The sequence below is a fragment of the Hyaena hyaena genome, unplaced genomic scaffold, assembly GCF_003009895.1.
Source record: "Hyaena hyaena isolate Hyena2069 unplaced genomic scaffold, ASM300989v1 scaffold_9, whole genome shotgun sequence".
Lineage (NCBI taxonomy): Eukaryota > Metazoa > Chordata > Mammalia > Carnivora > Hyaenidae > Hyaena > Hyaena hyaena.
The window spans coordinates 4184261-4212250 of NW_024080641.1; the positions used below are offsets into that span (position 1 = coordinate 4184261).

A 27990-nucleotide genomic window follows, 5' to 3' on the forward strand; every position below is an offset into this window, starting at 1 on the left:
TGAGCGAAAGTCAGACGCTTAACCGACTAAGCCACCCAGGCGCCCCTCTCTCTCAAAATAAATAAATCAACATTAAAAAAATAAAATAAAATGGTGCCATTTTAATCAGATTCTAGGGAAGATGCCTTCCTGGTTCTAGACCACTGGAATTAGTAGTTTAAACTTAGAATTCAAGATNCACGAACCGCGAGATCATGACCTAAGCGAAAGTCGGACGCTTAACCGACTAAGCCACCCAGGCACCCCATCTGATATTCTCATCAGGGAATAAAAATGACCAGAGAGACTAGGATACATCACAGTCGTTATTTATTATTTTTTTTAATGTTTTATTTATTTCTAAGAGAGAGAGAGAGACAGCGTGAGCAGGGGAGGATCAGAGAGAGAGGGAGTCACAGACTGAAACAGGCTCCAGGCTCTGAGCTAGCTGTCAGCACAGAGCCCGACGCAGGGCTCAAACCCATGAACCGCGAGATCATGTCCTGAGCTGAAGTCGGACGCTTAACCGACTGAGCCACCCAGGCGCCCCCAAAGTCGTTATTTAATACTTAGGTTTTAGAATCAAAGAGAGCTGGGTTTGAGGCTTGGCTTTGTGGGACTTCAGTTTTCTCTGGAGGGAACAACCAGATTATTTGGGTTCTCCTGCTGAAAAGAGGTAGTTAAAAAATCATAATTGCATCAAATAGCCCATGTAATAGTTAAAGGACACACCATGCCAAAAATTTAAGCGAAAGGTACATGGGCGCTGAAGCTACTTTTGCTCTGAGGTCATTTGCTTGTGCCGACAAACTTTTTGAGTTTCCCTATTTGTAATCTTGTAGGGACAAGCAGGCAGAAGTCAAGGCCAAGCCTACCCAAGGTGAGGAATCTCACAGGAGCTGGGATCCCACCAAATTACAAGCCCCAGTAAGGATGACCCAGAAAACTGCAGAGAAGATGTTCTAAACACTGACGGGAGGGGCGCCTGGGCGGCTCAGTCGGTTAAGTGTCCGACTTCAGCTCAGGTCATGATCTCGAGGTTGGTGAGTTCAAGTCCCGCATTAGGCTCCGTGCTGACAGCTCAGAGCCTGAAGGCTATTTGAGATTCTGTGTCTCCCTCTCTCTCTGCCCTTCCCCTGCTCTCTCTTTCAAAAATAAACATTAAAAACAAACCAAAAAAAAAAAAAATGAGGGGAGCACAAGACTAAAGGAGAGTTGCAGGTACTTCTTAGGTGAGACATCTGGCAGAGACAAACAAATCCTCTGGGGTAAGAAGCTGTCATCTAGAATGCCCACAAGTGATTTTTCAGACAATGACCGGCACACAGACACAGGCAAACACAGGGACACGTAGCGGCGCTAGCAGGAGCCAGCACAGACCCCAGAGCAGAAGCAGACTCACAGAGGCTTCGGAGGGTGAGCGGATCGGTCACAGATCAGAACACAGGTACCCCCCACTTCCCGGAAGTTCGAGTTGCATCATCTTGCTTTTACACAAGACCGACATTAGTATGGTAACGGCTCTTTTCATAAAAGTGAAAACCCTCTTCTGATCTCTTTCGGATAGTGAAAATAGGTACTAGTATAGGTCTTGTCTAAAAGTGCAGTGGTGTGACATTATCTTTTGGAAAGCAGGGGATATACTCTGCTTGTGGCCGATAGGTTTCATAGGATTGTTCTGTATAAGAGCTTGGAAATCTGCAGGCAACCCAGAACTCAATAATGGCCTAGCAGATGTGAAAGAAAAAAAAAAAGCCTCAGGGGCACTTAGGGGGCTTAGTCAGTAAAGCATCCAACTTCAGCTCAGGTCACAATCTCAGGGCTTGTGAGTTCGAGCCCTTACGTTGGCTCTGTGCTGACAGCTCAGAGCCTGGAGCCTGCTTTGGATTCTGTGTCTCTCTGTGTACTCGCTCTCTCAAAAAAAAAAGGAGGAAAAAAAAACATTAAAAAAGGGTGGGGGGAAGGGAAAATGGGTGATGGGCATTGAGGAGGGGACTTGTTGGGATGAGCACTGGGTGTTGTATGTAAGTGATAAACCACAGGAATCTACCCCAAAAGCCAAGGGCACACTTTACACGTGGTCTGTTAGCCAATTTGACAATAAATTATATTAAAAAAATAATAAAATAACAATAACAGAGAAAAGAAAAGCCACAGACACAATAACCCAAAGTAAAAACTCAATGGCTGGGCTAAACAGCAAATAAGACACGACTGAAAAAAGATTTGTTGAACTAGAGCTAGGTCTGAAAAGTAGCACAGAGACAAAAATATGAAAGAAGGTCATGGGGAATAGAATGTCTAACACATTCAGTTGACCTTCTAGAATCGGAAGAGAGAATGGCGCAAAGATAATATTTAAAGACGGGATGGTTGGCGAATCCTAGAGTGATGAATGACCCCAACAAACCCAGTGAGTTATAAGCAGAATGAATTAAAAAAAAGTGTCCCTAGACACATTGCGTGAAGTGTCCGCCTATGTGACTTACAGCCATTGACTTCTCTGAGGCTCTTTGCTCAAGTGTAAAATGAGAATATGGACCGTTCTTCAAAAGATCCATGTGTGAGTCGTCAGCACCTAGATTGCTCAATAGTTGCACTTCACAGATAAACCTAGCAGCCCCTTAAGAGCTGTGACACGGGACAGCCCCAAGTCTGGGGGATGAGTGGGAGCTGGGGATGACACCTTGCCTAGCACCAGCAGCCTCATCTGCGAAATGGGGCTAGCGAGCCCTGTCTCAGATTCAAGGGCGTAACGTGCACCAGGCCTCCCCACCCGGTGCCCGGTACGCAGTACCCCTCACTGGGAAGGCGTAGAGAGCCCGGGGTGTAACTCAACACACGGTTCCCCGTCTCTTAACTCCAAGGTGAAGGTCTCCCTCCCCTTGGGGATGGCTGTGAGGCTAAGGGGAGATGAAAAAGTCTCAAGCGCTCGGCACCGTGAGGGCCACACGAGAAATGAACTGTCCCTCCTGCTTGAGATCCTTGCCTCCCTGGCTGTTGAGGTCCGTCGACTTCCATTTCTAAGCTCTGGACTAACACCATATCCACCAGTAAGAGGCCATCAGTGTCCTCCCCGCCAACCCCAAGCCCGCTCTAACTTGCAGTCCATTCAGCCTCAGGAGGAGCTACTTGTTGTAAGGCCCCGTTGGGCCAGCACAGGTGATTTCTGGGAAACGCGACATGGGGTTAGGAGTGCAGTTGCGGGTGAGAACGTGGGCTCTGTAAACAACAGGGTCATCGGCAGCCTCAGCCCTCGCCACTTCCTTTGCAAAACAAGAACTGAAATCGTACCTGCCTCAGGACTTCCTGAGTCACCGCGGTGACTCCATGAGCTGATCCGTGTAAAGTGCTCGTGGCGCCTGGCACACGGCAGGTGCCTGGTAAATGTCAGCTGCTGCGGAAAACCACAAACAAGGACCTTCTATTCATCCTCTCTCATCTTAAATCCTGGGTTTTGGCCCGTGAGTTCTCTGGAGCCTTCTCCAGCCCCAAGCTGGCTCGGAAGGCTCACCTTCACTACGCAACCCTCCATCCTGGCCGGGGCTCCCTGCTGACTGCCAGGGCTCCGTCCAAGTCACAAAACCAGCAAGCACAGAGCCTGGCAGTCGGCTAAGCTGCCGGGAACACACCACACTGTGTCCTTAAGGAAGGTGTGTCCCCGCCAGTGATGGGGCCACTTCCTCAGGGGCTCATTGCAGAGTTCCAGCCCCATCCCGGGGTTCTGATTCAGCAGGTCTGGGGGGCGGGAGCGACCCTGGGATTCTGCATTTTTTAACAAGCACCCCAGTTGAGCCTGACCATTAGGGAGGGTGGGGAAAGCCTTCCTCAAGCCATCACTGGAGTTGCGGTGACCCCCACCATCTCACACTCCTACACCCACAACAGAAAGGGAAAGGATGGCTTGGCAGAACTAGCCAAGCAGGGAATCACGGTCCGTCTGACTCCTTCCACGAACACACTTAAACTTGTCGAAACCTAGTGTTTCCCAGAGTGACTTCTGAGGCACCCTGGTTCTATGAGGCTCCCAATCAAGGGGTTCCATGCTGAAATACTGATTCCCCCCCCAAGCAACACCTAGTCATGCTAAATCTGCAGAGTATGTTTCACAGAAACACTGGTTTATTGCCCTCGGGTCTGGCTGACTCGAGCTCCCAAATATCAGCTTCCATCTCCTCATTCCTGTTCACAAGCCCATTCCCTGTGGGCCCCACGTGGCGATCCACGGACATCCTGAAAACATAAGCCACGGAGAATTCACTTGATGGGGCGGTGGTGCTGGTCCTGAGGCCCCGCCAAGGTCTGCTGACTCCGACTGAACAGCAATTGGCCCCTGGGAGCCTTCAAACCAAGTGCTTCCTTCAGGACAGGGTCCGAGCTCTTAGGCGTTTGGCTCCACCCCCCACAGTGGCCTCGCCTCTTCCAAGTCTTTGAAGAGCGGTAGCTTGAGACCCTCAAAGGAGAGAGGGTCTTCCAGTCATAGCACAAATAGAGCCGAAGAAAGGATCGGACAGCCTGGCCCAAGCTCCGTTGGCTCCAGACACCCCCGGGACGTCCCAGCTGGCGGCTCCGCGCTCAGAGTCAGCCAGGGAGGCTAGAGCCCCAGATACTCGGCCAGGAACACAGCGAGGATGCGGCTGAGGTTGTGCACCGTGGGGGGGTGCAGGTTGGCCTCCGAGTCGCCAGGCGTGTGCCAGACGGAGGGGAAGGGCATGGAGATGAGGTGGAGCACCGGGACGCCTGGAGGAGAGAGGGGACGCTTGGTGAGGCCAACGGCCGACCCAGGAGCCCAGACCCAGGCCCGGGGAAACCTGCCTCGCCCCCCACCCAGAAGATATGGAGTCCTGGCCTCCGAAGAACTCTGAATGATGGCTTTAAGCACGTGAGGGCAACACGTTAGTTTGAAAAAATACATCCAGTATATCTCTTGTTCTCAAACACACGTTAGAGAAACTGAAGAGTTAATGGATTGGGCAAAGACTGGAAGAAGGGAAAGATGCCATTGAATTCTTTTGCCAGGTAGAGTATTTAGCTCTTTTTATTTTCTTTATTTATAGCTTGTACCTTTTAAAAAAAAATTTTTTTCAAAAGCCATCTCCAGGGGCGCATGGATGGCTCAGTCAGTTAAGCATCTGACTTTGGCTCAGGTCACGATCTCGAGGTTCGTGGGTTCGAGCCCCGCGTCGGGCTCTGTGCCAACAGCTCAGAGCCTGGAGCCTGCTTCGGAGCCTGTGTCTCCCTCTCTCTCTGCCCCTCGCCCGCTCACACTTTGTCTCGTTCTCACAAATAAATAAACGTTAAAAAAAAAAGTTTAAAGCAATCTCTAACACCCAATGTGAGACTCAAATTCACAATCCTGAGGTCAAGAGTCAGATGCTCAAAAAAAAAAAAAAGAGAGAAAAAAAAAGTCAGATGCTGTATCGACTGAGCCAGCCAGGTGCCCTTAGCTTGCACTTTTATCATACATGTTCGATTCTAGGCTCTAAATTAAGGCCATACAGACCCCCACACACCATTTATCCTTGCAATAATCCTTTACAGTAATCCTATATTCACCATATTTTATAGATGAGACACCCAGGCACAGAGGCAGGCAGAGTGATTCACCTAAGCTCACGCCTCTAGTAAACCTGAATAGGGGCACCTGGGTAGCTCAGTTGGTTAAGCGTCCGACTTCGGCTCAGGTCATGATCTCAGGGTTTGTGGGTTCGAGCCCCCTGTCGGGCTCTGTGCTGACAGCTCAGAGCCTAGAGCCTGTTTCAGATTCTGTGTCTCCCTCTCTACATGCTCCTCCCCTACTCGTGCTCTGTGTCTCTGTCTCAAAAATAAATAAAACAAACAAACAAAAAATTTAAACCTGCTTAGATAGAATGGGAACCCAGGCCGCCTGTCTCTCAAGTCTGTTTTCCTAATCCCTGCACTGCAATGGGTTCCTGTCCTCAGAGCACTTTCCTGTGTTTGTCAAGATTTGGCAAATATCTGTCCCCCCAACTACTAGACAGGACCCAGGCAGATTAGTGCCCATCACTGTATCCCTGACGTCTGGCCCAGTACTGCATTGGGAAATAGTCACTGAATGAATCAATAAAGAAGGCACTGGAGGGGAGCCTGGAAGGCTCAGTTGGTTAAGGGTCTGACTTTCAGTTTCGGCTCAAGTCGTGACCTCACAGTGTATGGGTTCATGCTATTAGCGTGGAGCCTGCTTGGGATTCTCTCCCCCCGCCCCCCGATCCCTCCCATGCTCGTGCTCTCCCTCTCTCTTTCTCTCTCCAAAAGTAAATAAATAAACTTAAGGCACTGTAAGGAATGCATATTTGTTAAGTAAAATATAGAGCACAAATTGAAAAAGCCGTTTTTAATACTTACTATCTGCCAAGCACTGCAGAAGAACGCATGTTACATACCTACCCTTGTTCAATCCTCCCTACCCTGTGATCACACATATACACACACAGGTGTGTCCATAGGTCTCTTCGTTTTCCAGAAGAAACATGGGCAACGAGGCTCAGAGAGGCTGGGTAATCTGCCTCAGGTCAACCAATGGTAAGTGGCAGATGCTAGAAGCCAAGCCTGTCCAAATCTAGGACAATCCTAGGCTCTGAGCCCCTCTGCCGGACATCTTCAGGCCTGGCCGTCTGTCAGGGTCATCTGGGAGTCTTGTACGAGTAACACAGAGACCCGCAAGTGTGTTCAGAAGGCCAGAGATGCAACTGGGCATTTTTCAAAGTTCCTTGGGTGATTCTGCTGGGCTGAGGCACAATCACTGAGGCACCAACAAGAGGAGCTAACGTTTCTTGAACGTTTACGACGTGCCATCGCTGGGCCAGTAGCATCTTTCCATGTGTTAGCTCGTTCGACTCCCTCCACAGCTCTGAGATAGGGGTTATTAGCGTCCCCGTTTTACAGATGAGAAAGTCAAGGCACAAAGGCGTTAAAGAACTTGCCACCACTCCCCAGCCCTGGGAGCGGGCCAGGGCCAGGGCCCGTCTGTGCCTTCCTTGGACTTCCCCAACCCCCTCCCCGCTCCCTGCAGCACTTACCTCTGCGGAGGAAGGGGATGTGGTCATCTTCCACAGAGCCAGGGGGCTCCCCGGGCTGGAAGTACATCACCTCCTGGGGATGAGCCTGCAGCAGGTTCAAGCGGTGCAGACGCTTCTCTGGAGGTGGTGGGGATTAGAGAGCAAGAGTCAGCCCCTCAGGGTCAAAGGCTCTCCTGCTCACACATCAGGGCAGGGCGGGAGGCCTGAGCAAAGCACTGAGGATCCCGACAAGAATGTGGTTAGTTACCCCTTCCTGCAGGCTCAGTGTGTCCTGGTCTCATTTATTCCCTCTGAGCCTCGGAGATCGATATCCCTACTATTGTCAATTTCCTGCCCATTTTCCAGATGGGAAATTGAGGCTCAGAGAGATGGAGCCACTTGCCCAGGTTCACACAGCTGGTAAGAGGTGGAGCCAGAATTCAAACCCAGGGCTCTTTGACCCCAGAGCCCCCGTTTGTAATCACTGCACTTGACTGCTGTGGGATCTTTGTGTGTTTCTACTCTCATGCCTCAGAGGCTAGAGAGGTGGGGGGCAGGCTGGATGGCCCCTCGGAGACAGGTGCCTCACTCAGCCCGGCAGCCGTCCCACATCCCAGGCTGGCGCCTGCCTCTACCTTCACCCTTACCGATGCTCCTCAGCCGATGGAACCAGCGGGCCGTGTGAGGGAAGTGACTGTAGAAGTTTGGGTTTGGGGCGCCCAGGAGATCCAGAAGCACGAAGAGCTCCTAGGGACAGAGGCCGGGTGGCGTGTGGCCAAGCGCGCCCGGCCCTCTCCCTCCCTCGCCGGAACCCAGCAGGGCCCTGGTCTTACGATAGCTTGGATCCTGGTGGGGCCCGGGCTGTGGGGTGCAGACTCCATGAGCTGGGCCAGGTGCCGGGAGCCATAAAGGGAGTCCTTGGGCCCCCACTCCTTCAGTGCCTCTTCGCCGTCCAAGAAGAGCAGCTGCAGAGTCACCGGGGCTTCCTGTGGGAGCTGGTGGTCAGGGCCAGCTCAGGGCCAGCCCTTGGCCTCAGCCCATCCACGTTTCCTTCCCGCTCGTGCAGCTGGGCAGGGCAGACTAGGTCTTCTCACTCAGAGAAGGTGGTGGCCAGAAGTACAGACTCTGGGGGGACCCCTGGGGGGCAGTCGGTGAAGCATCTGACCAGCACAGGTCATGATCTCGCGGCTCGTGAGTTCGAGCCCCGGGTCGGGCTCTGTGCTGACAGCTCAGAGCTTGGAGCCTGCTTTGGAGTCTGTGTCTCCCTCTCTCTCTGCCCCTCCCTCGCTCATGCTCTGTCTCTGTGTCTCTCTCAATAATAAACAAACATTAAAAAAAGAAGAACTACAGGGTTCAAAAAGAGCATAGGAAGGGATCGGGGATAACCTGGCCTGGAAACCATGTTGGGTCTGCTGGGAAGAGGCATTTGCACCGAGATGAGTGGGAGCTGGCCTGGCAAAATGGAGCCGAGAGAAGACTGTCCCCAGGCAAGGAAGTGACATGGGTGAGGGCTGGCACCAGAGCCAGAGAGCTTTGTGAAAAGGCCTGAGGGGTTGAGCGAGGGCCAGGGCGCATGGGCCTTCTTACAGGGGGCTGAGCCACAGAAGGGGTCTGAGCAGGTCTGAGCAGCATGAGGAGATCTGTGTTTTCATTCATCCCACGCATTTCTACTGACATCCTGGTTTATGCCAGGTAATCACCTGGGCCCAGGGGACACAGCAGAAAACCAAGGCCACCAAACCCCTGCGTGTATGGAGCGTATTCTTGTTGGGGAGGTAGACAGACAAGGCGCCGGAAACCGGGATGGTGACGGGGAGCTCTTTCAGGGTGGCTGGGAAGCCATCTCAGAGGGGGTGACACTGGATGACACCTGGATGAAGGGCAGGAGCCAGCCGGGAAAGTGTCTGTGAAAAGCACATTCTAGGCAGAGCCAAGAGGGAGTGCAAATTCCCTCAGATGGGAGGGACTCCAGGAACTCTCCAGAGTCTGAGGAACGGGGAGGAGGGACAGGAGTGGGAGATGGGAATTGAGAAGTAACGGGGCCCACCTCATGGCCCCCTGTAAGGACTCTGGCTCAGGCTTGCAATGAGGTGGGAGCCGTGGGGAGGGTGTCGGGCAGAGGAGGGACAGGATCTGAGCTTCAGGGCATGAAAAGATCCCCGCGACTGTGTGTGTAGAGTGAAAGCAGGAAGACATGTGCAGGCAGGGGAGGGGCGGCCCGGGCCCCCCACTCCTCACCTGCTCCTTGGCTCTGCTCAGCTCCTGGTCCAGGGCCTGGGCCAGCTCCAGCAGCAGAGCGCAAGGCACGGCCGAGTCTGTGGCCCCCACAAAGGGAGCTGACCCAGATGGGAAGAGCTTGGAGTCATAATGGCAGGCAAGGGTGAGGTGAAGGGCAGCCCCTGGGTCCAGTGTGGCCACCACGTTGCCAAAGTCCAGCGGCCCCAGGGGTGTTGAGGCCGTGAAGGGGTCCAGTTCCACATGCCAGCCCGCCGTCAGGGTCCGCAGGGTAGTCTCCAGGAACTAGTGTCAGGAGAGAGGCGGGAGGCTGGGTGGGGACTGGGGAGGAGGTGGGGGGAAGGGCCATGTGACCCAAGCCATGCAGAGCCGTTGGGCCAACTCATCACCCCCACTTCTGTTTCAGTCATTCCCTTGACACGCTTTTGCCGAGTCCCTACCAAGTGCCAGGTGCATAGATGAGGAAACTAAGGCGCAGAGAGGTTAAGAAACTAGTCCAAGGTCACACTCCAAGTGGCTGAGGTCGGATTTGAACTCAAGAAGTAGGTATTCAAATGACTCGGGATGCCAAGAAGGGAGCCAATACAAAGATGTTATGGTGCCAGCGCTGAAGCCAACCTGAAATTTGGTATGTCATTTATGAGTTGTGGGATTTGGGCAAAATGCTCTAGGCCTCAGTTTCCCCATTTGCAGAGTGAGCATTACATTGTTATTCACCTGACAGAACAGTTGCCTAGCGCACAGTAAGCTTTTGCCGGGCAGTACAGAAGGCAGTACAGCCTGGTGACTGACTACTAAAGCGAGGCTCTAGATTCAGATTATCCGCAGTCAGAGTCCCAGCTCTGTGTCTTAGCGGCTCGGGGGATCTTGGGCAGAATGCCTGGCTCCTGTTCCCTGGCAGGCTGCCAGGTCAGGGGTTGGAGGTGGGGTCCCTTACCTTTCTGACTTGGAGGTTGCCCGGGCTGCCCGGGGTCCGCACAACCAGCAGGGGGCGCAGGTAAGTGTTCCAGAGCCGGCCTGGGTCTAGTTGCCCCACCACCCTCCGCAGCCGGGCTTCGGAGAGGCTACCGATCAACCGGCCCTTGGGAGGGGGTAAGATAGGGAAGAGAAGAGCAGCGCATGAGAGCAACCCCCATACAGACCCTACCCCGGAGGCCATCTCCTCTACGAACCCCGGTTCTTCCTAATTCGGGCCTCCAGCTTCGGAGCTTTCCAGGATAAATCCGAGACAGATTCAGGAAAGGTCCCTCTAAATCCATCAGGATAGCCCACCCCAATCCTGACTGGGAAATCGAGGCCGAGAGAAGGGAAGGGACTCTTCCAAATGGCTGCCTTTCAGATTGGAACCCACAACTCCCAGGCTCACTACTTCCAGACTCTTCCTCCGAGGGAAAACCAACCACCTATTACAGAACAAGCCCGATAACAACAGGCATGCGCTCTACGGACGGAGACCGCAGCACCTGCGGCTACGGCCGGGCGTACGATACAGACACGTCAACCTCAGACCTCCGGGAAGCTGAGGCGGGGATTAGCCTCCCCCGGTACCCGTGCCCCTGCGCAGCCTCACCCGCAGCTCCCGTCCCCGTGGCAGCTCCTCAGTCTGGCGGTGCCAGCCGCTCCAGATGGTGTAGAACGCCGAGGCCACGGCCAGGGACAGCAGAAGCAGGGGCAAGAAATGCACCCGCGGTAGCAGGCGGCGCTTGGGCGGTGAGGGTGGCTCCAAGAGGCCACGTTCCCCGAGCCGTAGCCGGGGCCGCCCGCGGCCCCCGGAAGGCATGGCAGCTTAGCTCTGAAACCGGTTCGGGACCGCGGAGAGTTTAGGCCCAGCCAAATCCCACCCCATGGAATCACGGAACCAATGAACGAGAAGAGCGACTGCACCATCCCACCCTTTCTCTACCGGTGAAGCCAATGGGACTCTCGTTCTGAGAACACGCCTTCCTGTCTCCTGGGGCTTTGAGGATTGGTCCCCTGAGGGTTGCACAACCCAAAAGGGAGCGCGAAAGGCATAAGCTCCACCTCAGCGGAAGAAGAGAAACCAATGAGAAATGTCTGATCGTGGAAAACATTCGACCTAAACGCAGGTCCACGCCCCTCCTGTATGAAGGCAAAGGATTGGTTACTCGGAGCCGGAACGATCAGTAAGACCCGTAAAAGAACTTTCCCAAATGGAAAAGGGGCGGTGTCCATCCCTGAAGCGAGGAGCCGATTGGCTTCGCGGAGGCCGCGCCCCCGGAGGCGGGGCCGGCGGGTATTTGGAATAGCGTGTCCTTTCCCTCCTTCAGCCTGTGCGGTTCTACAACGAAGTGATTTGAGTCGGACCCGTTTCTTCTCTCCATTGTCGTGAATATCTGCCCCGTACGGTCCTACAGGACCTCGAACCACTACGCAAGGCTTCTACCCGACCTCTGCGCAGGCCTGGCGCGGATCGCTATGGCAACAGGCCACGCCCCCGCCCTCTGGTTGGGATTGCGCAGGCGCCGACGGAAGTGGCCCACAGGAAACGGAAGTCCCTTCTCTAGCTCCGGCTTCAGAGGCAGCAGCAACGCGGAGTAGACGGCGCTGAGCTAGGAACGCAGCCACTACCACCATGTGAGGCCGGGCTAGGCTTTGGCGGCGGGAGGGGGGCTGAGGATGTAAATGTGGTCTGTTATCAGTGATGGGCGGAGGCGGGACGGCGGCAGATTTTAGGGGTAAAGTACGCATCTTTCCACCGATGAGTTTGAGGGCGGGCTTGAGGCCCTTGATGGATCCTGAGTTCGAGAGAGAAGGCAGCTTTGTCAGATAATAGGCTAGGGGCTTTCCCAGAGAATTAATCTTATTGAAAAGGATTTTAACGGGAAGAACCTGGGAAAGGGGAGTGCGGAGGTTTAGAAATAACGGCTTGAGGCATGGGACTTATCCGGAAAGTTAGAGCTGGAAACAATTGGCTTTTCACCTGTTCGCGACTTTTTCGGCTAACGGGTCACCGTTAACGATTTCGTCGATTGTTTATTTTTTCATCAATCCTTGAGTGCTCATGTATCAGACACTGCTTTAGACACGTGGGATCCATCAGTGAGTAGCACCGCCCACCCCGCAAGAAAATTCCTCCGCTGCAGCCTTTGGGGTGGGAAGAGGCAGGCAGTAAATACACTGATATTAAACATGTAAAGTATTTGGCATGGTGGGTGACCAGAGCTGTGAGTAGAAAAACGATAGAGCAGGGTAAAAACAATAGGGAATGCCAGTTTTGAGAGAGTAACTTAATGGGTGCAGAAGGACGCATTGAGAAGACAACACTTGAGCAAAGACCCGAAGACAGTGAGAACCACAGAGATACCTGGGAGGTATCCAGGCGGAGGGAAGACAAATGGAGAGGCCCTAGATGAAAGTTTAAGGACCTTTAATACCTTAAAGGACTACCTAGGAGGCCCCTGGCTGGAGCAGAGGGATGGGGGCAGATGCAGGACATTGTTTAAAAAAAAATTTCTGGATTTTACTTTGTACAGAGACGGGAGCCATGGCGGGGTTTTGAAGAGTGCAATGGTATAACTTAGGTTTTGATGCAATATCCAGGACTGCTCTGGAGAACAGACTGCCCAGGAGCATGGGTGGAAACAGAGAGACAAGCAAGGCTCTGAGGAGCGAGATGGTGGAGGTTTAGGCCATGGTTAGAAATGGTGAGGTTCCGGATGTATTTTTAGAAGCAGATGACAGGATTTGCCCGCAGGTTGAATGTAGGATGTGAAAGAAAAGAACCCAAGTCGGTATCAGAGTTTTTGCTCAAGGAACTAGAAGGATGGAAACAGGGAAGGCTCTGGATGGAGCGGGGGGGGGGGAGTGGTTGGGAGATCTGGAGCTCAACCGAGGACCTGTAAGGTTGGAAATGTCTATTAAGCTTCTGAGTTGCGATGCCAAGGGAGAGGGACATAGCGGGTCAGTGGGCGTGGTACGGGAAGGCACCAAGTACAAGGCTATGTGACCACGCATGCCCCAGCTCTGGACCCTCTCACCTACTGCCTCCATACTTGCCCACTCAGGAGTCTCCTCAACAAGCCCAAGAGTGAGATGACCCCCGAGGAGCTGCAGAAGCGGGAGGAAGAAGAGTTTAACACGGGTCCGCTGTCCGTGCTCACGCAGTCAGTCAAGAACAACACCCAAGTGCTCATCAACTGCCGCAACAACAAGAAGCTCCTGGGCCGCGTGAAGGCCTTCGACAGGTGAGCGCCTGGGACTCGGAAGGTGTTCCGCGTAGGCCTGGAGAGGCAGCCCCAGCTCCAGCGTGAGGAGCCCGGACGCAAGGGTCTCAGAGTCGCGGGGCCTAAGCATCCTCAGACCTCGAGGTGTGACTGTGTCTCATTGCCCCTCCAGTGGTACGGTGCGGTAGTTAACGGGCACGTACTCGGGGGCCAGTTTTCCTGGGTTTGGGTCCCAGCGCTGCCTCTTCCAGCCGCTGCGAGATGTCCATCGAGTCACTTTCTCTCTTCCACACGGCAGCAGTAATTCTGGTGGCGGCAAAGATTCTTTGACTTAACACATGCGGCATCTCATCAGGTCCTTAGAAGCACAGCATCTGGTGGGGCACCCGGGGGGCTCAGTCAGTTAAGCATCCGACTCTTGAATCTGGCTCAGGTCATGATCTCACAGTTCATGGGTTCGAGACCCGAGTCGGGCATTGTGCTGACAGCTCAGAGCCTGGAGCCTGCTTCCGATTCTGTGTCTCCCTCTCTCTCTACCCCTCACCCACTTGTGCTGTGTCTGTCTCTCTATCCCAAAAATAAATAGACATTAAAAAAAAATTTTTTGGGGGGGGGCGCCTGGGTGGCTTAGTCGGTTAAGCGTCAGACTTTCGCTTAGGTCATGATCTCGCGGTTCGTGGGTTCGAGCCCCGCGTCGGGCTCTGTGCTGACTTCCAGCTCAGAGCCTGGAGCCTGTTTCAGTCTGTGACTCCCTCTCTCTCTGACCCTCCCCTGCTCACGCTGTCTCTCTCTCTCTCCTAGAAATAAAACATTAAAAAAAAAAAAAATTAAAAAAAAAATTTTTTTTTTCTGGCACACAGGAAGCTCTTAGACAGTGTTTGCAGCTAACACACAGAATGTATAACATCGGGTACCCTTGCTTGGTACTTCTGTAGGCTCCAGAAACACAGCAGTGACTAAAGCAAAGATGGCTCAGAGAGCTCACGCTGTAGGTAGGGAAGCGGACAGCAGGCACATGGGTAATGTGTTGTGAGAAAAGTAAAGGCAGGTAAGAGCATGGAATGCTGGGAAGGGGGTGCTGTCCTAGACGGTGACGCAAGCGTCCCCCTACAAAGAGGCAGTGGTGAACACCTGAATAAAATGAAAGAGCACGCTGGGATCTGAGTGTTTTCAGCCAGAGGGAACAGCAAGTGACCTTGCCTCTCTGAGCCTCAGTTTCCTACTCTGCAAAACGTGCATCATAAAAATACTCGTGGAACAGATGTGAGGACGAAGTATTTCTGTACGAAGAGTATCTGGCTCAGTAGCTCATGCGATAAATGCTCAGGGAACACATAACCCACGGCCTTTGGTCAGCATTTGGGAACGTAGTGTGTGGTGAAGCGTAATTCTAGAATGTTTTTGCCCTAAGCTGTTTATTGACCATGATTAAGTCTTTCACTCTGAGCCTCAGTTTCCTCTCAAGGAGACTGAGAAGGAGACCTGAGCCCAAGGACGCAGGTAGACTGGCCTTGAACACCAGCTCTGCCACTTCTAAAATGTCATCCCGCTGAGCCCAGTGTCCTGCTCTGGAAGCTGCAGAGGACACTAGTGTGTACCTCTTGGGGGTGAGTTGCAGTGAGGACTGCCCGGTCAGGGCTCAGAAGAGGCCTGCGCGCTTGGTAAGCGCTCAGTAGGGGGTGGTCTACTTATATATGTATAATATATGTTTTATTACGTATACATATGTATTATTACGTGATACGTTTTTTAAGTGTTTATTCATTTTTGAGATAGAAAGCGTGAGCAGGGGCGCCTGGGTGGCTTAGTCGGTTAAGCATCCGACTTTCGCTTAGGTCATGATCTCGCGGTTCGTGAGTTTGAGCCCCGCATAGGGCTCTGTGCTGACTGCCAGCTCAGAGCCTGGAGCCTATTTCGGAGTCTGTATCTCCCTCTCTCTCTGACCCTCCCCTGCTCACGCTGTCTCTCTCTCTCTCCTAGAAATAAATAAAAATATTTAAAAAAAAAAAAGCGTGAGCAGAGAGAGAGGGGTTCAGATGAGCTGAAGCAGGCTCTGTGCAGTGAGCCCGATATGGGGCTCGAACTCACGAACTGTGAGATCATGCCCTGAGCTGGAGTCGGACATTTAACCGACTAAGCCACCCAGGTGCCCCACATGTGATAGATTTTATATATTACATAGATCAGTCTTTCACTGTAGTACGTATCCTGCCACATTACACACACACACACACACACACACACACACGGACTCCTTTGTGGTGTTTGCTAACAGCTTTATTGAGGTCTCCTTGACATGTTGTCGTTGTAAATTGTTTTTAAGATAGAATTTTCCATGTGCTCTTCTGCATCTTGTTTTTCACCTGTAGCGGCAGCCTGAGAACATCCCTGCAGGTCAGTGAAGACATTCTTAACCCCCTTATTCATTATATTAATTATGTCACTTTCTCGAGGGAGCAGTGTGTGCCGTTGGGGCAAAATTTAGCAGGTACAGAGGCGCCCAGCCCCCCGGCGGCCCTCCCCAGGAAGCCCTCCATGGCAAATCCCTCAGGTCTCATGTGTCATCGTGCAGACCGGTCGTGGAGGGTGCGTTGTCTCTAGTTTTAAATCACTGCTGGCGTGCCTGGGGGGCTCAGTTGGTTAAGCCTCCGACTCTTGATTTCAGCTCAAGTCATGATCACACGGTTCACGGGATTGAGCCCCGTGTCGGGCTCTGCGCTGACCGTGCGGAGCCTGCTTGGGATTCTCTCTGCCCCTCCCGCATGTGCACCCCCCCTTCAAGAAAACAATAAACTTTAAAAAATAAATATCAGTGCTAACGGCACACCGCACAGGTTTAGACCTCGGCTTTCTCCCTTAACAGCACAGCATACACCTCAGGATTGTTTCCATGATGATACGCTGCCTTTTTTTTTTTTTTTTTTAATTGTTTTTTTCTGACTTGCTAATGTAGTCGTGTCATTCCGAAACCCGTAGCAGCACTCCAGTGGCAAGTTTCCATCCAGCTTGTCCCCAGGCCACCTAGGTCACCCTACTGCCGCCAGTTCCCGGGCGTCTTCCAGGACTCTGCACCGCACAGGCCAGCCCGGGGAGGGGGCCGGGGGGGGGGGGGCCGGGGGCGTAGCCATCTCCTGTCCTCCTCCTTCCCTTCAGAAGCTCGCCCTCCGTGCATGCCTGGCCTTTGCCACCCAGCAGTCCCCCCGGATGGCACCGCGTCGCAAGGCCCAGAACTTCCCAGCTCTTCTCCACGATTTTCTTTTTTTTTCCCCCCCAGGTTTTTTTTTTTTTTAACAAACAGTTTATTGTCAAGTTGGTTTCCATATAACACCCAGTGCTCATCCCCACAAGTGCCTTCCTCTATGCCCATCTCCCCCCTCCCCCCATCCACGATTTTCCTCTCTCCTTGCAGCGTGCTCACGTTTTCCTCGTGCCCTCCGTCCCTTCACCCAGCTTTAGCTGCTCTTCGTAGCAGCTGACGTAACCCGGCGGCACTTCTGGTCCGCTCGTTGACTCGCTTAGTTAGCACCCTTCTGTCCGCGCTGGGACGGGCACACCGTCAGGGCCAGGACACCCTCTGTTTCTTTCACTGCTGTGTTCCTCGCACGCGTTTGTCAAGGGAGCTAATCCGTCCCGTCGTCACAGGTGGGTCCCTGGCGCCCTAAGCAGGACTGCGGTGCAGGTGGCGTGTCACCATAGGCCCCTGGTTCTCTAAAGAGAAGCAGCGTCCCCGCTGGTGCCTTTAGAAGCGCTTGACCCGTTTTGCTTGCCTTTATCCTGGGCCGGTCCCTGTCCTGAGTCTTGACAAGAATGCTGTACTGATTTTTTTTTTTTTTTAATTATTTTAGAAAGAGAGCAGGGACGGGCAGAGAGAGGGAGGGAGAATCCCACACAGGCTCCACATTCAGCTTGATGCGGGACTCGATCCCATGACCTGGGGATCATGCCATGAGCCGAACTCAGGAGGAGGATACTAACTGACCAAGCCACCCAGGCGCCTCTGCATTGATTCAGTTAACCAGGACACTGTAGGAGGGAGGTGCTGTGCATGGCTCCATGTTAGAGAGGAAGACACTGAGGCACAGAGGGGCGGAGTTCACTGCCCCAGCATCAACCCGGGGACTTGCAGAGGTGGCGCGGGAGCCCCCGCAGTCCTGGGCCCCTGCCCGCACCTTCTCCCACGTGGTGCTGCCGGAAGAAGGGCGGGCGGGAGGCTCCCACCTCACTGTTGGTGCCCTCTGCCCCCACCAGGCACTGCAACATGGTGCTGGAGAACGTGAAGGAGATGTGGACCGAGGTCCCCAAGAGCGGCAAGGGCAAGAAGAAGTCCAAGCCAGTCAACAAGGACCGCTACATCTCCAAGATGTTCCTGCGCGGCGACTCGGTCATTGTGGTCCTGCGGAACCCGCTCATCGCCGGCAAGTAGGGGCGTCCTCGCCACCGCCGGAGCTCCCCCCCTCCCCGTCCTGCGGAGAGCCACCTGTGTAACGGAAGAAATAAAGCCCTGCGTCTTTTTTAGTAGCAACTGTCTGGTCCCAGAGCCTTGAGAGCGAGGCCGACTCGGGGGGACGGAGGCAGCTGGGCACTGGGGCCGGGACCTCTCTGAGCAGGCAAAGAGGTCCTGTCTCTGCCCCGTCCAGGCCTCACTTTTCCCGTCTGTGAAACGAGCAGATGGGATGCAGAGAGCTTGCTCTTCCGCCTTCATCTTTTCTACCTGCTTCTCACCGCCGCATCTCTCTCTCAGGAAGTTGGGGTCTAACTCAGAATTGCTTTCAGTCTTGTTTTCCATTTGTTCAGCCAGGAAACAGGCCCCCAAGAGCCTGCCCTGTGGCGGGCCCGTGTTGCAGTGCTGAGGACATGGCAGTACCCAGGAGAGTCCCGACCTGCCCTCGCCAGGGGGGGACCATTGGCAGCAGTCGGGCCCCAGACAGCTATAGTGACCGCGGCTGCCGCCCGCCGCGCTGTCAGGGCGCCAGGTCCCGGCCCCCGGGCCGCTCAGCCTCCCTGTCCGCCCCTGTGAGCGGGCGCTGTTAATTCTGGCCTCCGCTTCCAGAGGAGGGAACTGGGAGGTCCAGAGGTGCCCCGCCAGGAAGCGGTGCCGTCCACACCCCCCTGCCCCTGGGTCGGGGGCTCAACCTGGAGCTCTTTGGCCCTCAGATCAAAACTTGGTTGCCCCCGGGGGAAATTCTCTGACAAATGTAGGGAGATGGAGCTGGGGAGGCTGGGGCTCACTGTGGGGAGGGGGGTAAGGAAGGCCCTTGTCTTCCTCTGACACGCACACATTGTGCTGCACACCTCCCCCCCCAGTCTCTGTTCTGTCTCTGCCTTTCGTCTCTCACTCTGTTCCCCAGAAGGGGCCAAACCCCAGGTGGGCCAGGAGTTCGTAGGCCTCAGGTCAGGATGAGGACAAAATGAGATGTGCAAGGCACATCCCGAGTCACTCCAGGAGTCCACTAGTGACAGCAAGGGACCCCGCCGCAGGAGAAGGCGCGACAGCTGCAGGGTTATAAAGGCGCACGTTTACTGAGTGTTCCACGTCTAACTGGGACAGGCGTCTGGTGGGTGGACGCTAGTGCCATCCCATTTTACAGGTGAGACAGCTGAGGCCCAGAGAGGGGAAGTGACTTGCCCATGGTCACTCAGGAAATGATGGAGCCAAATTATCTGTAATGCAGGGGCAGTGGTATGGCTGCAGGAGATACTCCCACCCCGCTCCCCACCCCTGCAAGGATTCAATTCTTGTGCGGTGGCTAGGACATTCACTTCCCTGCCCTGCCTCCCGCTTCTTGGTGACTTCTCCTCCCCAGGGAATGGGAAGTGGGTTCCCTGCAGGCTGGCAGCAGGAGCCCTGACCTCAGGCACCCTGCTTGGCATCAGTCTGGAGTTTCCTCACCTCTTCACCCACCCCTGCCCAAATGGTTTCCAACCACCCGTTGCTTCACTGGGTGAAAGTGAAAGCAGGAGATTGTAGGGAATAACTTGCCAGAATCCCAGTCAACCATGGAATGTAGGTGCCACCGTTGTACCCACTTTGCAGAAGCAGAAACTGAGGCACAGAGGGGTTGGGAATTTTCTCCCAAGTCCCGCAGCTAATCACCCAAACTAGGTTTCACCCAGGCTCGTTTCTGTAATCTTGACTATAACTTTTAGAGACGCAGTCCTCAGAAAACGTTAGGAGCACACACGTAACTTTAATTGTACACATTGCAGAGAGTGGAGTATCGGGAGATCGCATAACCACTCCCAGTAGGGGTTTCTCTCAGGTGTGGGGGCGGTGGCAGCACGTGGCTGGAGCCCCCCTCCAGAGGCCGCAAGGCCACCAGGGACACCGGCCACACAGCCTGCCTCATTTCTCTTGCGGGCCCAGCCTGGAAGATTCTCCCACCCCTCCCCATTCGCATGACCCAGGTGTTTCTCATGCTTTATTTACAAGCTCCCTGCTTTAGAGCACCCCCCGAAGCCCACAAGGGGTCCCAGCGGCTCCACATGCTTGAAGGACTCCGTTCAGCAGCTACGGGGCCCATCTGGCCAGGGGACTGCGGACCCCAAGGAAAACACCCAGCTACTAACTGAATCTAAACACAGATGCGAGTGGGGGGCAGGTTTGGAAGTGAGAGTCCAGGGTGTGTACAGGTGGTCCGGACACAGTGAGGCTGTCGGCATCCCCCGATCTCCCTGTTCCCAGGGCCGCCCAGGAGGGTGGGGCTGTCCGGCTGCACCCCCAGCCGGCAGTGGTCCTGGTTTCCACTCAGAGGCCCACCCCGAATGGTTCCTGTTTAGTCTACAGGCCAAGTCCTTGCTGGCCCAACGCTCCACCCCCGTTTCTATTTCTCTCTCCCCCCCTGCGAGCCCCAAATCCTTCAGCCCAGCCTAACATGTCCAGAGGGCACTCAGCTCTCGCCACCCCGAACCCCCATCTCCCTATCTCTTTCCTCTCCACCCTCCCAAACCTCAGCATCTGGTTGGACTTCTGGCTGCACTTCGCCATGCGACACATTGACCAGTCCTCAGTACTACCTTTAAACTAGCGGTGGTGTCCGACCGCTTCACCCCCCTCTGCAGCCGCCACTCCTGCCCTCACGTGGCAGACAGAAGATCTGCTGAAAACAGCCCATCAGGGGCGCCTGGGGGGCTGAGTCCATTAAGCATCTGACTCTTGATCTCAGCTCAGGTCACGATCTCATGGCTCGTGGGATTCCTTGCACGGCACTCTGAGCTGATAGCGAGGACCTGCTTGGGATATTTTCTCTCTCTCTCTCTCTCAAAATAAATATTTAAAAAATTAGCCCATGAGACACTCCTGCCAGGACTCTTCAATGCCCCTCAAAGAAGTGTTGCCTCAGAGACAGAGAACCTTCTGGATCACCTTAGGCTCCCTTCTAGTTTTTCTTCACTAGCCATTTCACAGTGAACGTATAACTTGACGTTCTGTCCTCCCCGTTTTCCTCACTCAGTTGTGAACGCTAACAGGGACCTTGTCTTCTGTTTCCCCCCTCCCACCCCAGCCCCAATTTCCCCAGTGCCCTCCACACGGTACCCGGCACACGGTGGGCGCTCAATAAATACGTGCTAACTTGAAATGGACCGCTGCCTAGCAGTAACTTTCCAAGACCCGGCTGGCCTCATTCCCAGGCCCTGGGAGGGTCCCCAAGGATAGGGTGCGGTCAGTGGCGACTCGGCAGGGGCCTGAGCCCGAGCGCTGGGTCCTGGAGGCGCGCTCCGGTGGCTGGCGCTGCTCCTCCCCGAGGCTGTGGCGCAGGCGACAGCGATGCCAGCAGCGGCGGATCTCCGACTGCACCTGCAAAGGGGACATTGCTCAGTGGTGGCCCCGGGGCCGCCGTTCCCGGCGCGGCCACCAGAGGGCGCGAGCGGCGAGCCGGGGCGGTCCCTACCTCCTTGTTGACGAAGCAGTAGAGCACGCTGACCAGGAGGCCCTGCCAGAAGGAGGGGGTGAGAGGGTACAGTTAAGTCGAGAGTGGGGGCAGGATCACAGCTACCCCCTTAAAGGGCTCGGACCCCTTCCAGGTCCCAAACCAGCTTGGCCTCCGCCACCCTGATCCTGGACTATTTCAGTCACCTTAGCCCTGGCTTCGGAACCCCCTCCCCCTCCTCCTTCACCCTCCCAGGTTTGCTGAGCAATCAGGTTCAGAACAGGGGGCCGCTGTAGGTAGGCTGCCAATTCGATACCTTTTTGCCCCTTTCTAACCCACTTGGGCAAGTGCCTCACCCCTCTGTGCCTCAGTTTCTTCATCTGGAAAATGGGGAAATAATATAGTGGTGACTGTGAGAACTGAGGTAGCAAATAGCGTTTAAATGCCATATTACATATGGTTGTTAATAAATTAATTGTACCTAAGACTTATAAACGGGGGCGCCTGGGTGGCTCAGTCGGTTAAGCGTCCGACTTTTGCTTAGGTCATGATCTCGCGGTTCGTGGGTTCGAGCCCCGCATCCAGCCCTGTGCTGACTGCCAGCTCAGAGCCTGGAGCTTGTTTCAGAGTCTGTATCTCCCTCTCTCTCTGACCCTCCCCTGCTCACACTGTCTCTCTCTCTCCTAGAAATAAATAAATAAAATAAAAATAAACATTTAAAAATCTTTAATAAAATAATTTTTTAAAATAAAATCTACGTCTGATCACATGCCTCTCCCCTGGCTCCCGACCCACTTAAGGAAAAGCCAAGGTACTCACTTGGCCCAGGATCCCTAGGATACCTCACCTCTCTGTGCTGTCTCCCCCTCGCTCCCTCTGGCTCCCACCACTTCAGGCATATTGGCCTTCTTCCACCATGAAAGGTGCTCTCTCCCACGTCAAGGATCTTGCACTCGATTTTTCTCTTCCTGGAATATTTCCCCCGACTATCTCCCTGGCTCGTTCCCTCACCTCCAATGTCTGTCTTCTTTCAGCGAGGCCTTCCCTGACCCCCTGTCTATAACCCCATATTTTGTCTGCTCCTCTATTTCCTTCTAGGCACATCTCCCCATGTGGCATACTGTAGATTTTACTCCTATGGCATGTTTAGCATCTGTCTCTCCCCACTAGAGGGTAGGAACTGTTTAGTTCTTGGCCGTATCCCCATTGTAAGGCTGGAAGATGACTTGGTACCGAGTAAGAGTTCAATAGGTTTTTGCTGAACTTAATGAATGAACAGCCTTGTGCGGTGAGATTACTGTTGTTCCCATTTAGAGATGGGAAAACTGAGGCCCAACAAGGAAAAGCAGCGTGGCGTCTGCGGCAGGACAAGCAAGTGCAGGGTTGGCCCTAAATTCCGGAGTGAGCGCCTCCTTACATTTTGCGCTCAGGCACCTCGGCCGCCCCACCCTAGCTCAGACTCTAGGTGAAGGGCACGGAGGTGGGAAACCGTGTGCGGCTGCAAAGCCCCCCCTCGTCGCCAGGAGGCAGTACTGCTGAGCCACCTGGTCTACTGTCCGGGTGCCTGCTGCCTCCCCAACTCAGGACGGAGCTAGCTCAGTACCCCGCGCAGAATGGAAGAACATGTCCTATGTCCACACCCCATTCAGTGGCTGCATCGGTGGACGATTGTAGCCCCCCCACGCCCCTTCTGGGGAGGAGGGCCCCGGGTCAACGGCGTACCCCCTGCACCCCGCCTTAGCACCTGGAACGAGCTGAGGAAGATCTCAAAGCTGAGCTTGGTGAAGCGCAGGGCACCCCGGGCCTGTTCCTCCGTCACGGGAGCAAACACCACCTCGTGGACGCCCAGCAGGGGCACCAGCGTCAGCGACGAGCGAGCTAGCCTGGGGGTAGAGGGTGGCGGGGGGACGGGGGGGGTCCCTCAGCCCCAGGTCCTCCTCCATCTCGCACCCCGCCGCTTTCCCTCCGTCTCCGCCACCCTGCCGCACCTCAGCCGGTAGTCGGGGCAGCGCATCTGTCGCGTCCTCAGTTTGGACACAAGGATGCCAAGAATGCGGATAAAGATGAGAAAATTTATCTGCAAGGAGAGACAGAGGCTGAGCCAGCCCCATCCAGGTCCCCGGGGACAGAGGGTGGCGCCCAGTTTCCCAGGGTGGGAAATGTCAGAGGATGGCCCGGAGGAGGCAGGGCCGTCCTTACCAAGATAGTCATGAGGATAGGGGTGCGTATGATCCACCAAATGGCCTTGACTTCGTTCCGCTCCCAGCACCTGGGGGAAGGGGGAGTAGAGCTAAGAGCAAACCCCAGGACCCTCCGGACCACGCACACCCTTTCGCCAGCTCCGCCCACTTCCCTTAACGCCACACCCATGTTCCTTTAAAGCCCCGCCCCCTACGGCCCAGGCCCCGCCCTCATCCTTCTCCCGGCTCCCGCACACAATCTTTCCTAGCACCCCACTCCTTTCGATCCCACCCACTCTCCCTCCAAGCCCCTACATGCCATCGGACCCTCCCCTCCCCCCGTTTCCATCACAATCCGCCCGCGTCCCTCAAAGCTCCGCCCACCTCCCAGGCCCCACCCCAGACCCCAAGACTCACTGCGTGTTCTCGTACAGGTACCTGACGATCACCCAGGGAATGACGAAAAGCGCGGGGGCCCCTGTGCAGACCCCGACCCCCGCCCCCCACCCCGCCGCAGCCGTCAGCGCGCGCACGGGCCCCGCCAGGCCCAAGACCCGCGGAATTTCCCCCGCTGGGGCGGGGAGGCAGAAACCCAGCAAGGGGAGGAGACCCCCTGAGGTAGCCCAGCGGGAGAGTCGGGGGAGTGGAGGAGGCGCGCTGGGCTGGGCAGGGGCAGGGTCGGGGCTCACCCCAGCCGAGGAGCAGGTAGCAGCGGAAGTGGCCCCCCTCGGAACCTCCCACAAGCACCAGGAGACTGTGTAGGTAAACACCCTCCACCAGCAGCCACGTGTAGTTGGCGCCCACGCAGTACTGGGTCACGATCTGGGCCGTGCGGCAGGCAGCTAGGGCCTGGGGGGGGGGCAAACGGGGGAGGGCGCAGTCAAGGCCTCCAGGGGGTCCCCAAGCCTTCCTCCCGCATCCCCTGCAGTCACATAGTGACCTCCCGTTTGCCAGAGGACAGTGTCTGTACTTGACTTCTCTCCTCGGTTCTCTTCCTCTGGGTGAGCTATCCCACTCTTAACCTCTTTAACAATTGGTATCTTCCATCTTGCTTGTCAGAGTCGCCCCCCAACCCCCCCCAAGAATGGCCTCTCTCACCCCATGGCTTCTTAACAAGTGATACGGCCCAACTCACGGCCAGAAAGTTTTCTCAGCCGGGCCCCCAGACCCTAGCCTCTCCCACCTTTATTTATTTTTTATTTTTTTTAATGTTTTATTTATTTCTGAGAGAGAGCGAGAGAGAGAGCAGGGGAGGGTCAGAGAGAGAAGGAGATACACAATCCGAAACAGGCTCCAGGCTCTGAGCTGGCTGTCATCACAGAGCCCGACGCGGGGCTTGAACCCACGAGCCATGAGATCATGACCTGAGCCGAGGTCTGACGCTTAACTGACTGAGCCACCCAGGCGGCCCTAGCCTCTCCCACCTTTGTCTCTCAATAACAAATTGGTATCTACCGAACCCGCCCCCGCGCCCAGTTAGTTTCTCCCATCCTGCCACCCCCCCACCTCCAGCAAGGGGACTCTCTCCTTGGTGGGAAAGTCCGGGGAGGGGTGAGATAATGAGAGAAAGGGAATGCAGACGCCCCATAGAGGAGGTGATGGGGTCAATGATGGATGAGGCTGAGTAGGGAGGGCCGCTCTCCAGATGTGTCTGGAGAGATCAAGACAGAGAAACATAGTGTAGGACATAATATGTGGACTGGCAACCTCTTGGCCCCACCAGAGAAGGCAGAACCCCAAGGTGAGAAAGAGAAGGAGCTGCTCACCGGTTTCCACAGGACAGGGGCTGGGTCCCCAGGGTAGGGGCCAGCGGGAGGTAGCAAACGGTCTCGGGTGAGGATGGCGGCGGCCCGCAGCATGAAAGACGCGAACAGGTTGATGTGGATGTAGTTTCGAGTGCAGCGCAGCCGCCTGGGGGATTTGGGAGGCAGTCTGGGGACCCCCGGAGACCTGTCCATGGCTGCATAGATCCCCTTAAATCACCTCCCAGCCCTTCCCACAGAACCGCTTTGTCGGATGCTTGTGGGGAGTGGAGTCTGACCACCCCATCGGACTGGGCAACCTGAGGCCCAGTGTCTGCCGCTGCCGCTCAGGCCTGGGGTCCCACCTGAAGAAACCCAAGATGACCAAGGCTAGCAGCAGTGCGGCCAGGGACACGGAGTAGCCCACGGTGTACATGACTTGCAGCCGCTCCAGAATCAGCCGTTGATCCTAAGCCAGGGTGGGGGTGGGGTGCAGAAGGATAGGGGGACACGGGAACCGAGTTCAGTGCTCCCGGCAGGCCAGCAAGGCGCCCTATTTTTTGTTCCTGCCCAGCAGCCCAATTTCCCCGTGGGGATCCAACTACCCTTGCTTGAGCCAGGCTGACTCCACCCCTCGGTCCAGGGCCGAGCACGTGACCAGCCAGCCAATCAGAGCATCTATATAACGTCCTATGCGCACAGACACACACACTGCGTGCAGGACGGACGTGACCCAAACGGGGCCACTAAGTGTCAGTCCTGGGGCATCACGTTAGAGCTATTGAGAACAAAATCCAGTCTCTCCACGGTCTTGCGTGCTTGGTGGGACATGAGCCTGGGGCTCATTAATGGGGACCACACTTCACCCCCCAGAAAAGATGAGACCAGCACAGAGAAAAACAAAGTCATGGTGTAGTGAGAGACAAAGAGATTCCCAACAACATCAGCTGAGCCCCTAAATCCAGCTGTTCCTGAAACTGGCCTAATGCTTTTCAATCACAGAAGCCAATACACATTTCTCTTTCTTTCTCCATCCGGCAAGTTTAAGTTGGGTTTCTATCTTCAGCAGTACAAGGGGTGTCAGGCTCTGCCCCAGGCAGCTGCCTTTTCATCTCTCCGTGCACATCCTCACCTGAATCGCTCACCGCTCCCTACCTGAAAGGCCCCATTCTTCTCTGGGTTCTCACACTGAGAGTGGTCCCTCCAAGGTCCCCATTGACCATCACTGCCACAATGGCGGAGGACAAAGCCTGCAGCCACTGTGGGAAACAAAGGAGGGGGTCAGAGGTACAGAGAAAGAGAGAGACAGACACGGAAAGACAAGAGTACTATTATCAACCCCATTTTACAGATGAGGAAGTTGAGGCATAAAGGGATTAAATAAATTGCTCTAGGCCACATAGCTAGTTCAAGGGAGATCAAGACGCCCAAAGACAGACTTGGGGAAAGGAAAAAGAGAGACAATAAGAACCCAGTGGTCCTCAGAGAGAAACAGAGACAGAGAAGGGGCATTAAGTGACAGAGCCAGGGTTGGTCAGGCAGGAGACGCCCAGCGGGACAGAGAGGAGCAAGAGATCAAGTGTAGGCGAGCTTCGGGCGAGTGGTGTCTGGGCAGGGTTAGGAGCTATTTTTGTCAGGGGAGGGCCCGGGGTCTAGGGGCCACCTCACCGTGGCGGTGCCAGGGCAGGTACCAGGGGCAGGACGCACGGGCGGTGGCGTTGGGTGCAGCGTAGTCCCAGCAGACGTACATATCGAAGGACCCGTTACAGGCGAGGCCTGGGGGGGGGCGCGGGGGCCAGGGGTCGGGTGGACCAGCCGCCCCCAGCGAGGCTTTTCGGCCTTCCAGGAGCAAGCTCCGCCCTACCCCTGCCCGCAGGGCGTGGTCTGCCACAGCTCCGCCCACCAGGCCCAGGCCCCGCCCCCTCGCTGGGCACTTTAGGCTCCACCCATCGGATGCAGTCCCGTGCCAAGCCCCGCCCATTTCAAGTCGCTTCTCAGGCGTCTCCCACTAACACGAGCTACACCCCAGTCCCCCAAAGCACTCAGGTCTAGGAGCCAAGCATCACCCAGGCGTCTCCGACCCAGCCCCCCTTTACCCCAGACTTCCTTCAGGCCCCGCCCCCCGGTCGTAGCCCCGCCTCCAGGCACACCTGCTGGGGGGTCCATGGCCTCCAGGGCGTCCTGACACTCTCTACGGTACCGTTCCCAGCGCTGGTACAGCTCCCCCGCCGTCTGCCCCACAGAGCCTGTCTATGGAAAGAGAGGAGGGAGGACCCCCCCCACGCGCAACCCCCACTCCCAGGCAGCGTGGTTCGTGTGGGCCAAAAACGCCCCGCAGGGACTTGAAGAGGCTGCCCTGTTTTGTCCGGGAGGCTCGGGGTGGCTTAGAAACCTCTTCTAAGTCTTCACAGGGGTGCCTAGACCAGGAAGTTGGGGGGGGGGCGGTGGGCAGGGTTGAAAAACTTCGGAAAATTCGGGGGAGTGGCTGGAAATCATCAGGGGAATTTGAAGGAGAAAGAAGGGAGATGGGAAACAACTTGAATCTGGACAGGTGGCGCAGCCTTACAACTCCCTCTGCAGTGGGGGAGAACACTTAAAACCGTCCCCAGGCCTCCCTCCCAGGCTTGAAGTCCTGGGGCTCCTCGGGGTCCTCACCTCCGCCCTCCGGAGCAGCGGGCCCCACGACCAGAGTAGCAGTAGCAGCCGCCAAGGCGGACCGTTCAGCATCGTGAGGGCGGTGAGGCATGGGGTGGGGGGGACCCAGGGGCACGTAGGGGCAGTCC

General features: G+C 55.4%; 3 protein-coding genes across 3 annotated transcripts; 1 reads left to right on the plus strand and 2 right to left on the minus strand.

Annotated features, from left to right (window-relative positions):
- Positions 1 to 4070: 4070 nt before the first annotated feature.
- QPCTL (glutaminyl-peptide cyclotransferase like) lies at positions 4071 to 11164 on the minus strand. The gene is made up of 7 exons (XM_039246218.1): positions 10804 to 11164; positions 10171 to 10314; positions 9237 to 9518; positions 7832 to 7984; positions 7646 to 7745; positions 7020 to 7136; positions 4071 to 4719 (listed from the first exon to the last, which is right to left on the minus strand). The coding sequence occupies exons 1-7, from the start codon at positions 11011 to 11013 to the stop codon at positions 4574 to 4576; spliced, it is 1152 nt and encodes a 383-aa protein (XP_039102149.1). The 5' UTR covers positions 11014 to 11164; the 3' UTR covers positions 4071 to 4573.
- A 557-nt stretch (positions 11165 to 11721) lies between these two features.
- Positions 11722 to 17939, plus strand: SNRPD2 (small nuclear ribonucleoprotein D2 polypeptide). Its single transcript, XM_039246229.1, has 3 exons — positions 11722 to 11828; positions 13259 to 13438; positions 17666 to 17939. Coding segments are annotated over exons 1-3 (357 nt in total). The 5' UTR covers positions 11722 to 11826; the 3' UTR covers positions 17841 to 17939.
- Positions 17940 to 21005: 3066 nt separating this feature from the next.
- On the minus strand, positions 21006 to 27934 carry GIPR (gastric inhibitory polypeptide receptor). Its single transcript, XM_039244982.1, has 13 exons — positions 27863 to 27934; positions 27358 to 27457; positions 26876 to 26983; positions 26363 to 26466; positions 25573 to 25676; positions 25232 to 25376; positions 24155 to 24314; positions 23883 to 23943; positions 23485 to 23554; positions 23274 to 23362; positions 23030 to 23168; positions 21307 to 21348; positions 21006 to 21212 (listed from the first exon to the last, which is right to left on the minus strand). The coding sequence occupies exons 1-13, from the start codon at positions 27932 to 27934 to the stop codon at positions 21006 to 21008; spliced, it is 1401 nt and encodes a 466-aa protein (XP_039100913.1).
- Positions 27935 to 27990: the final 56 nt, after the last annotated feature.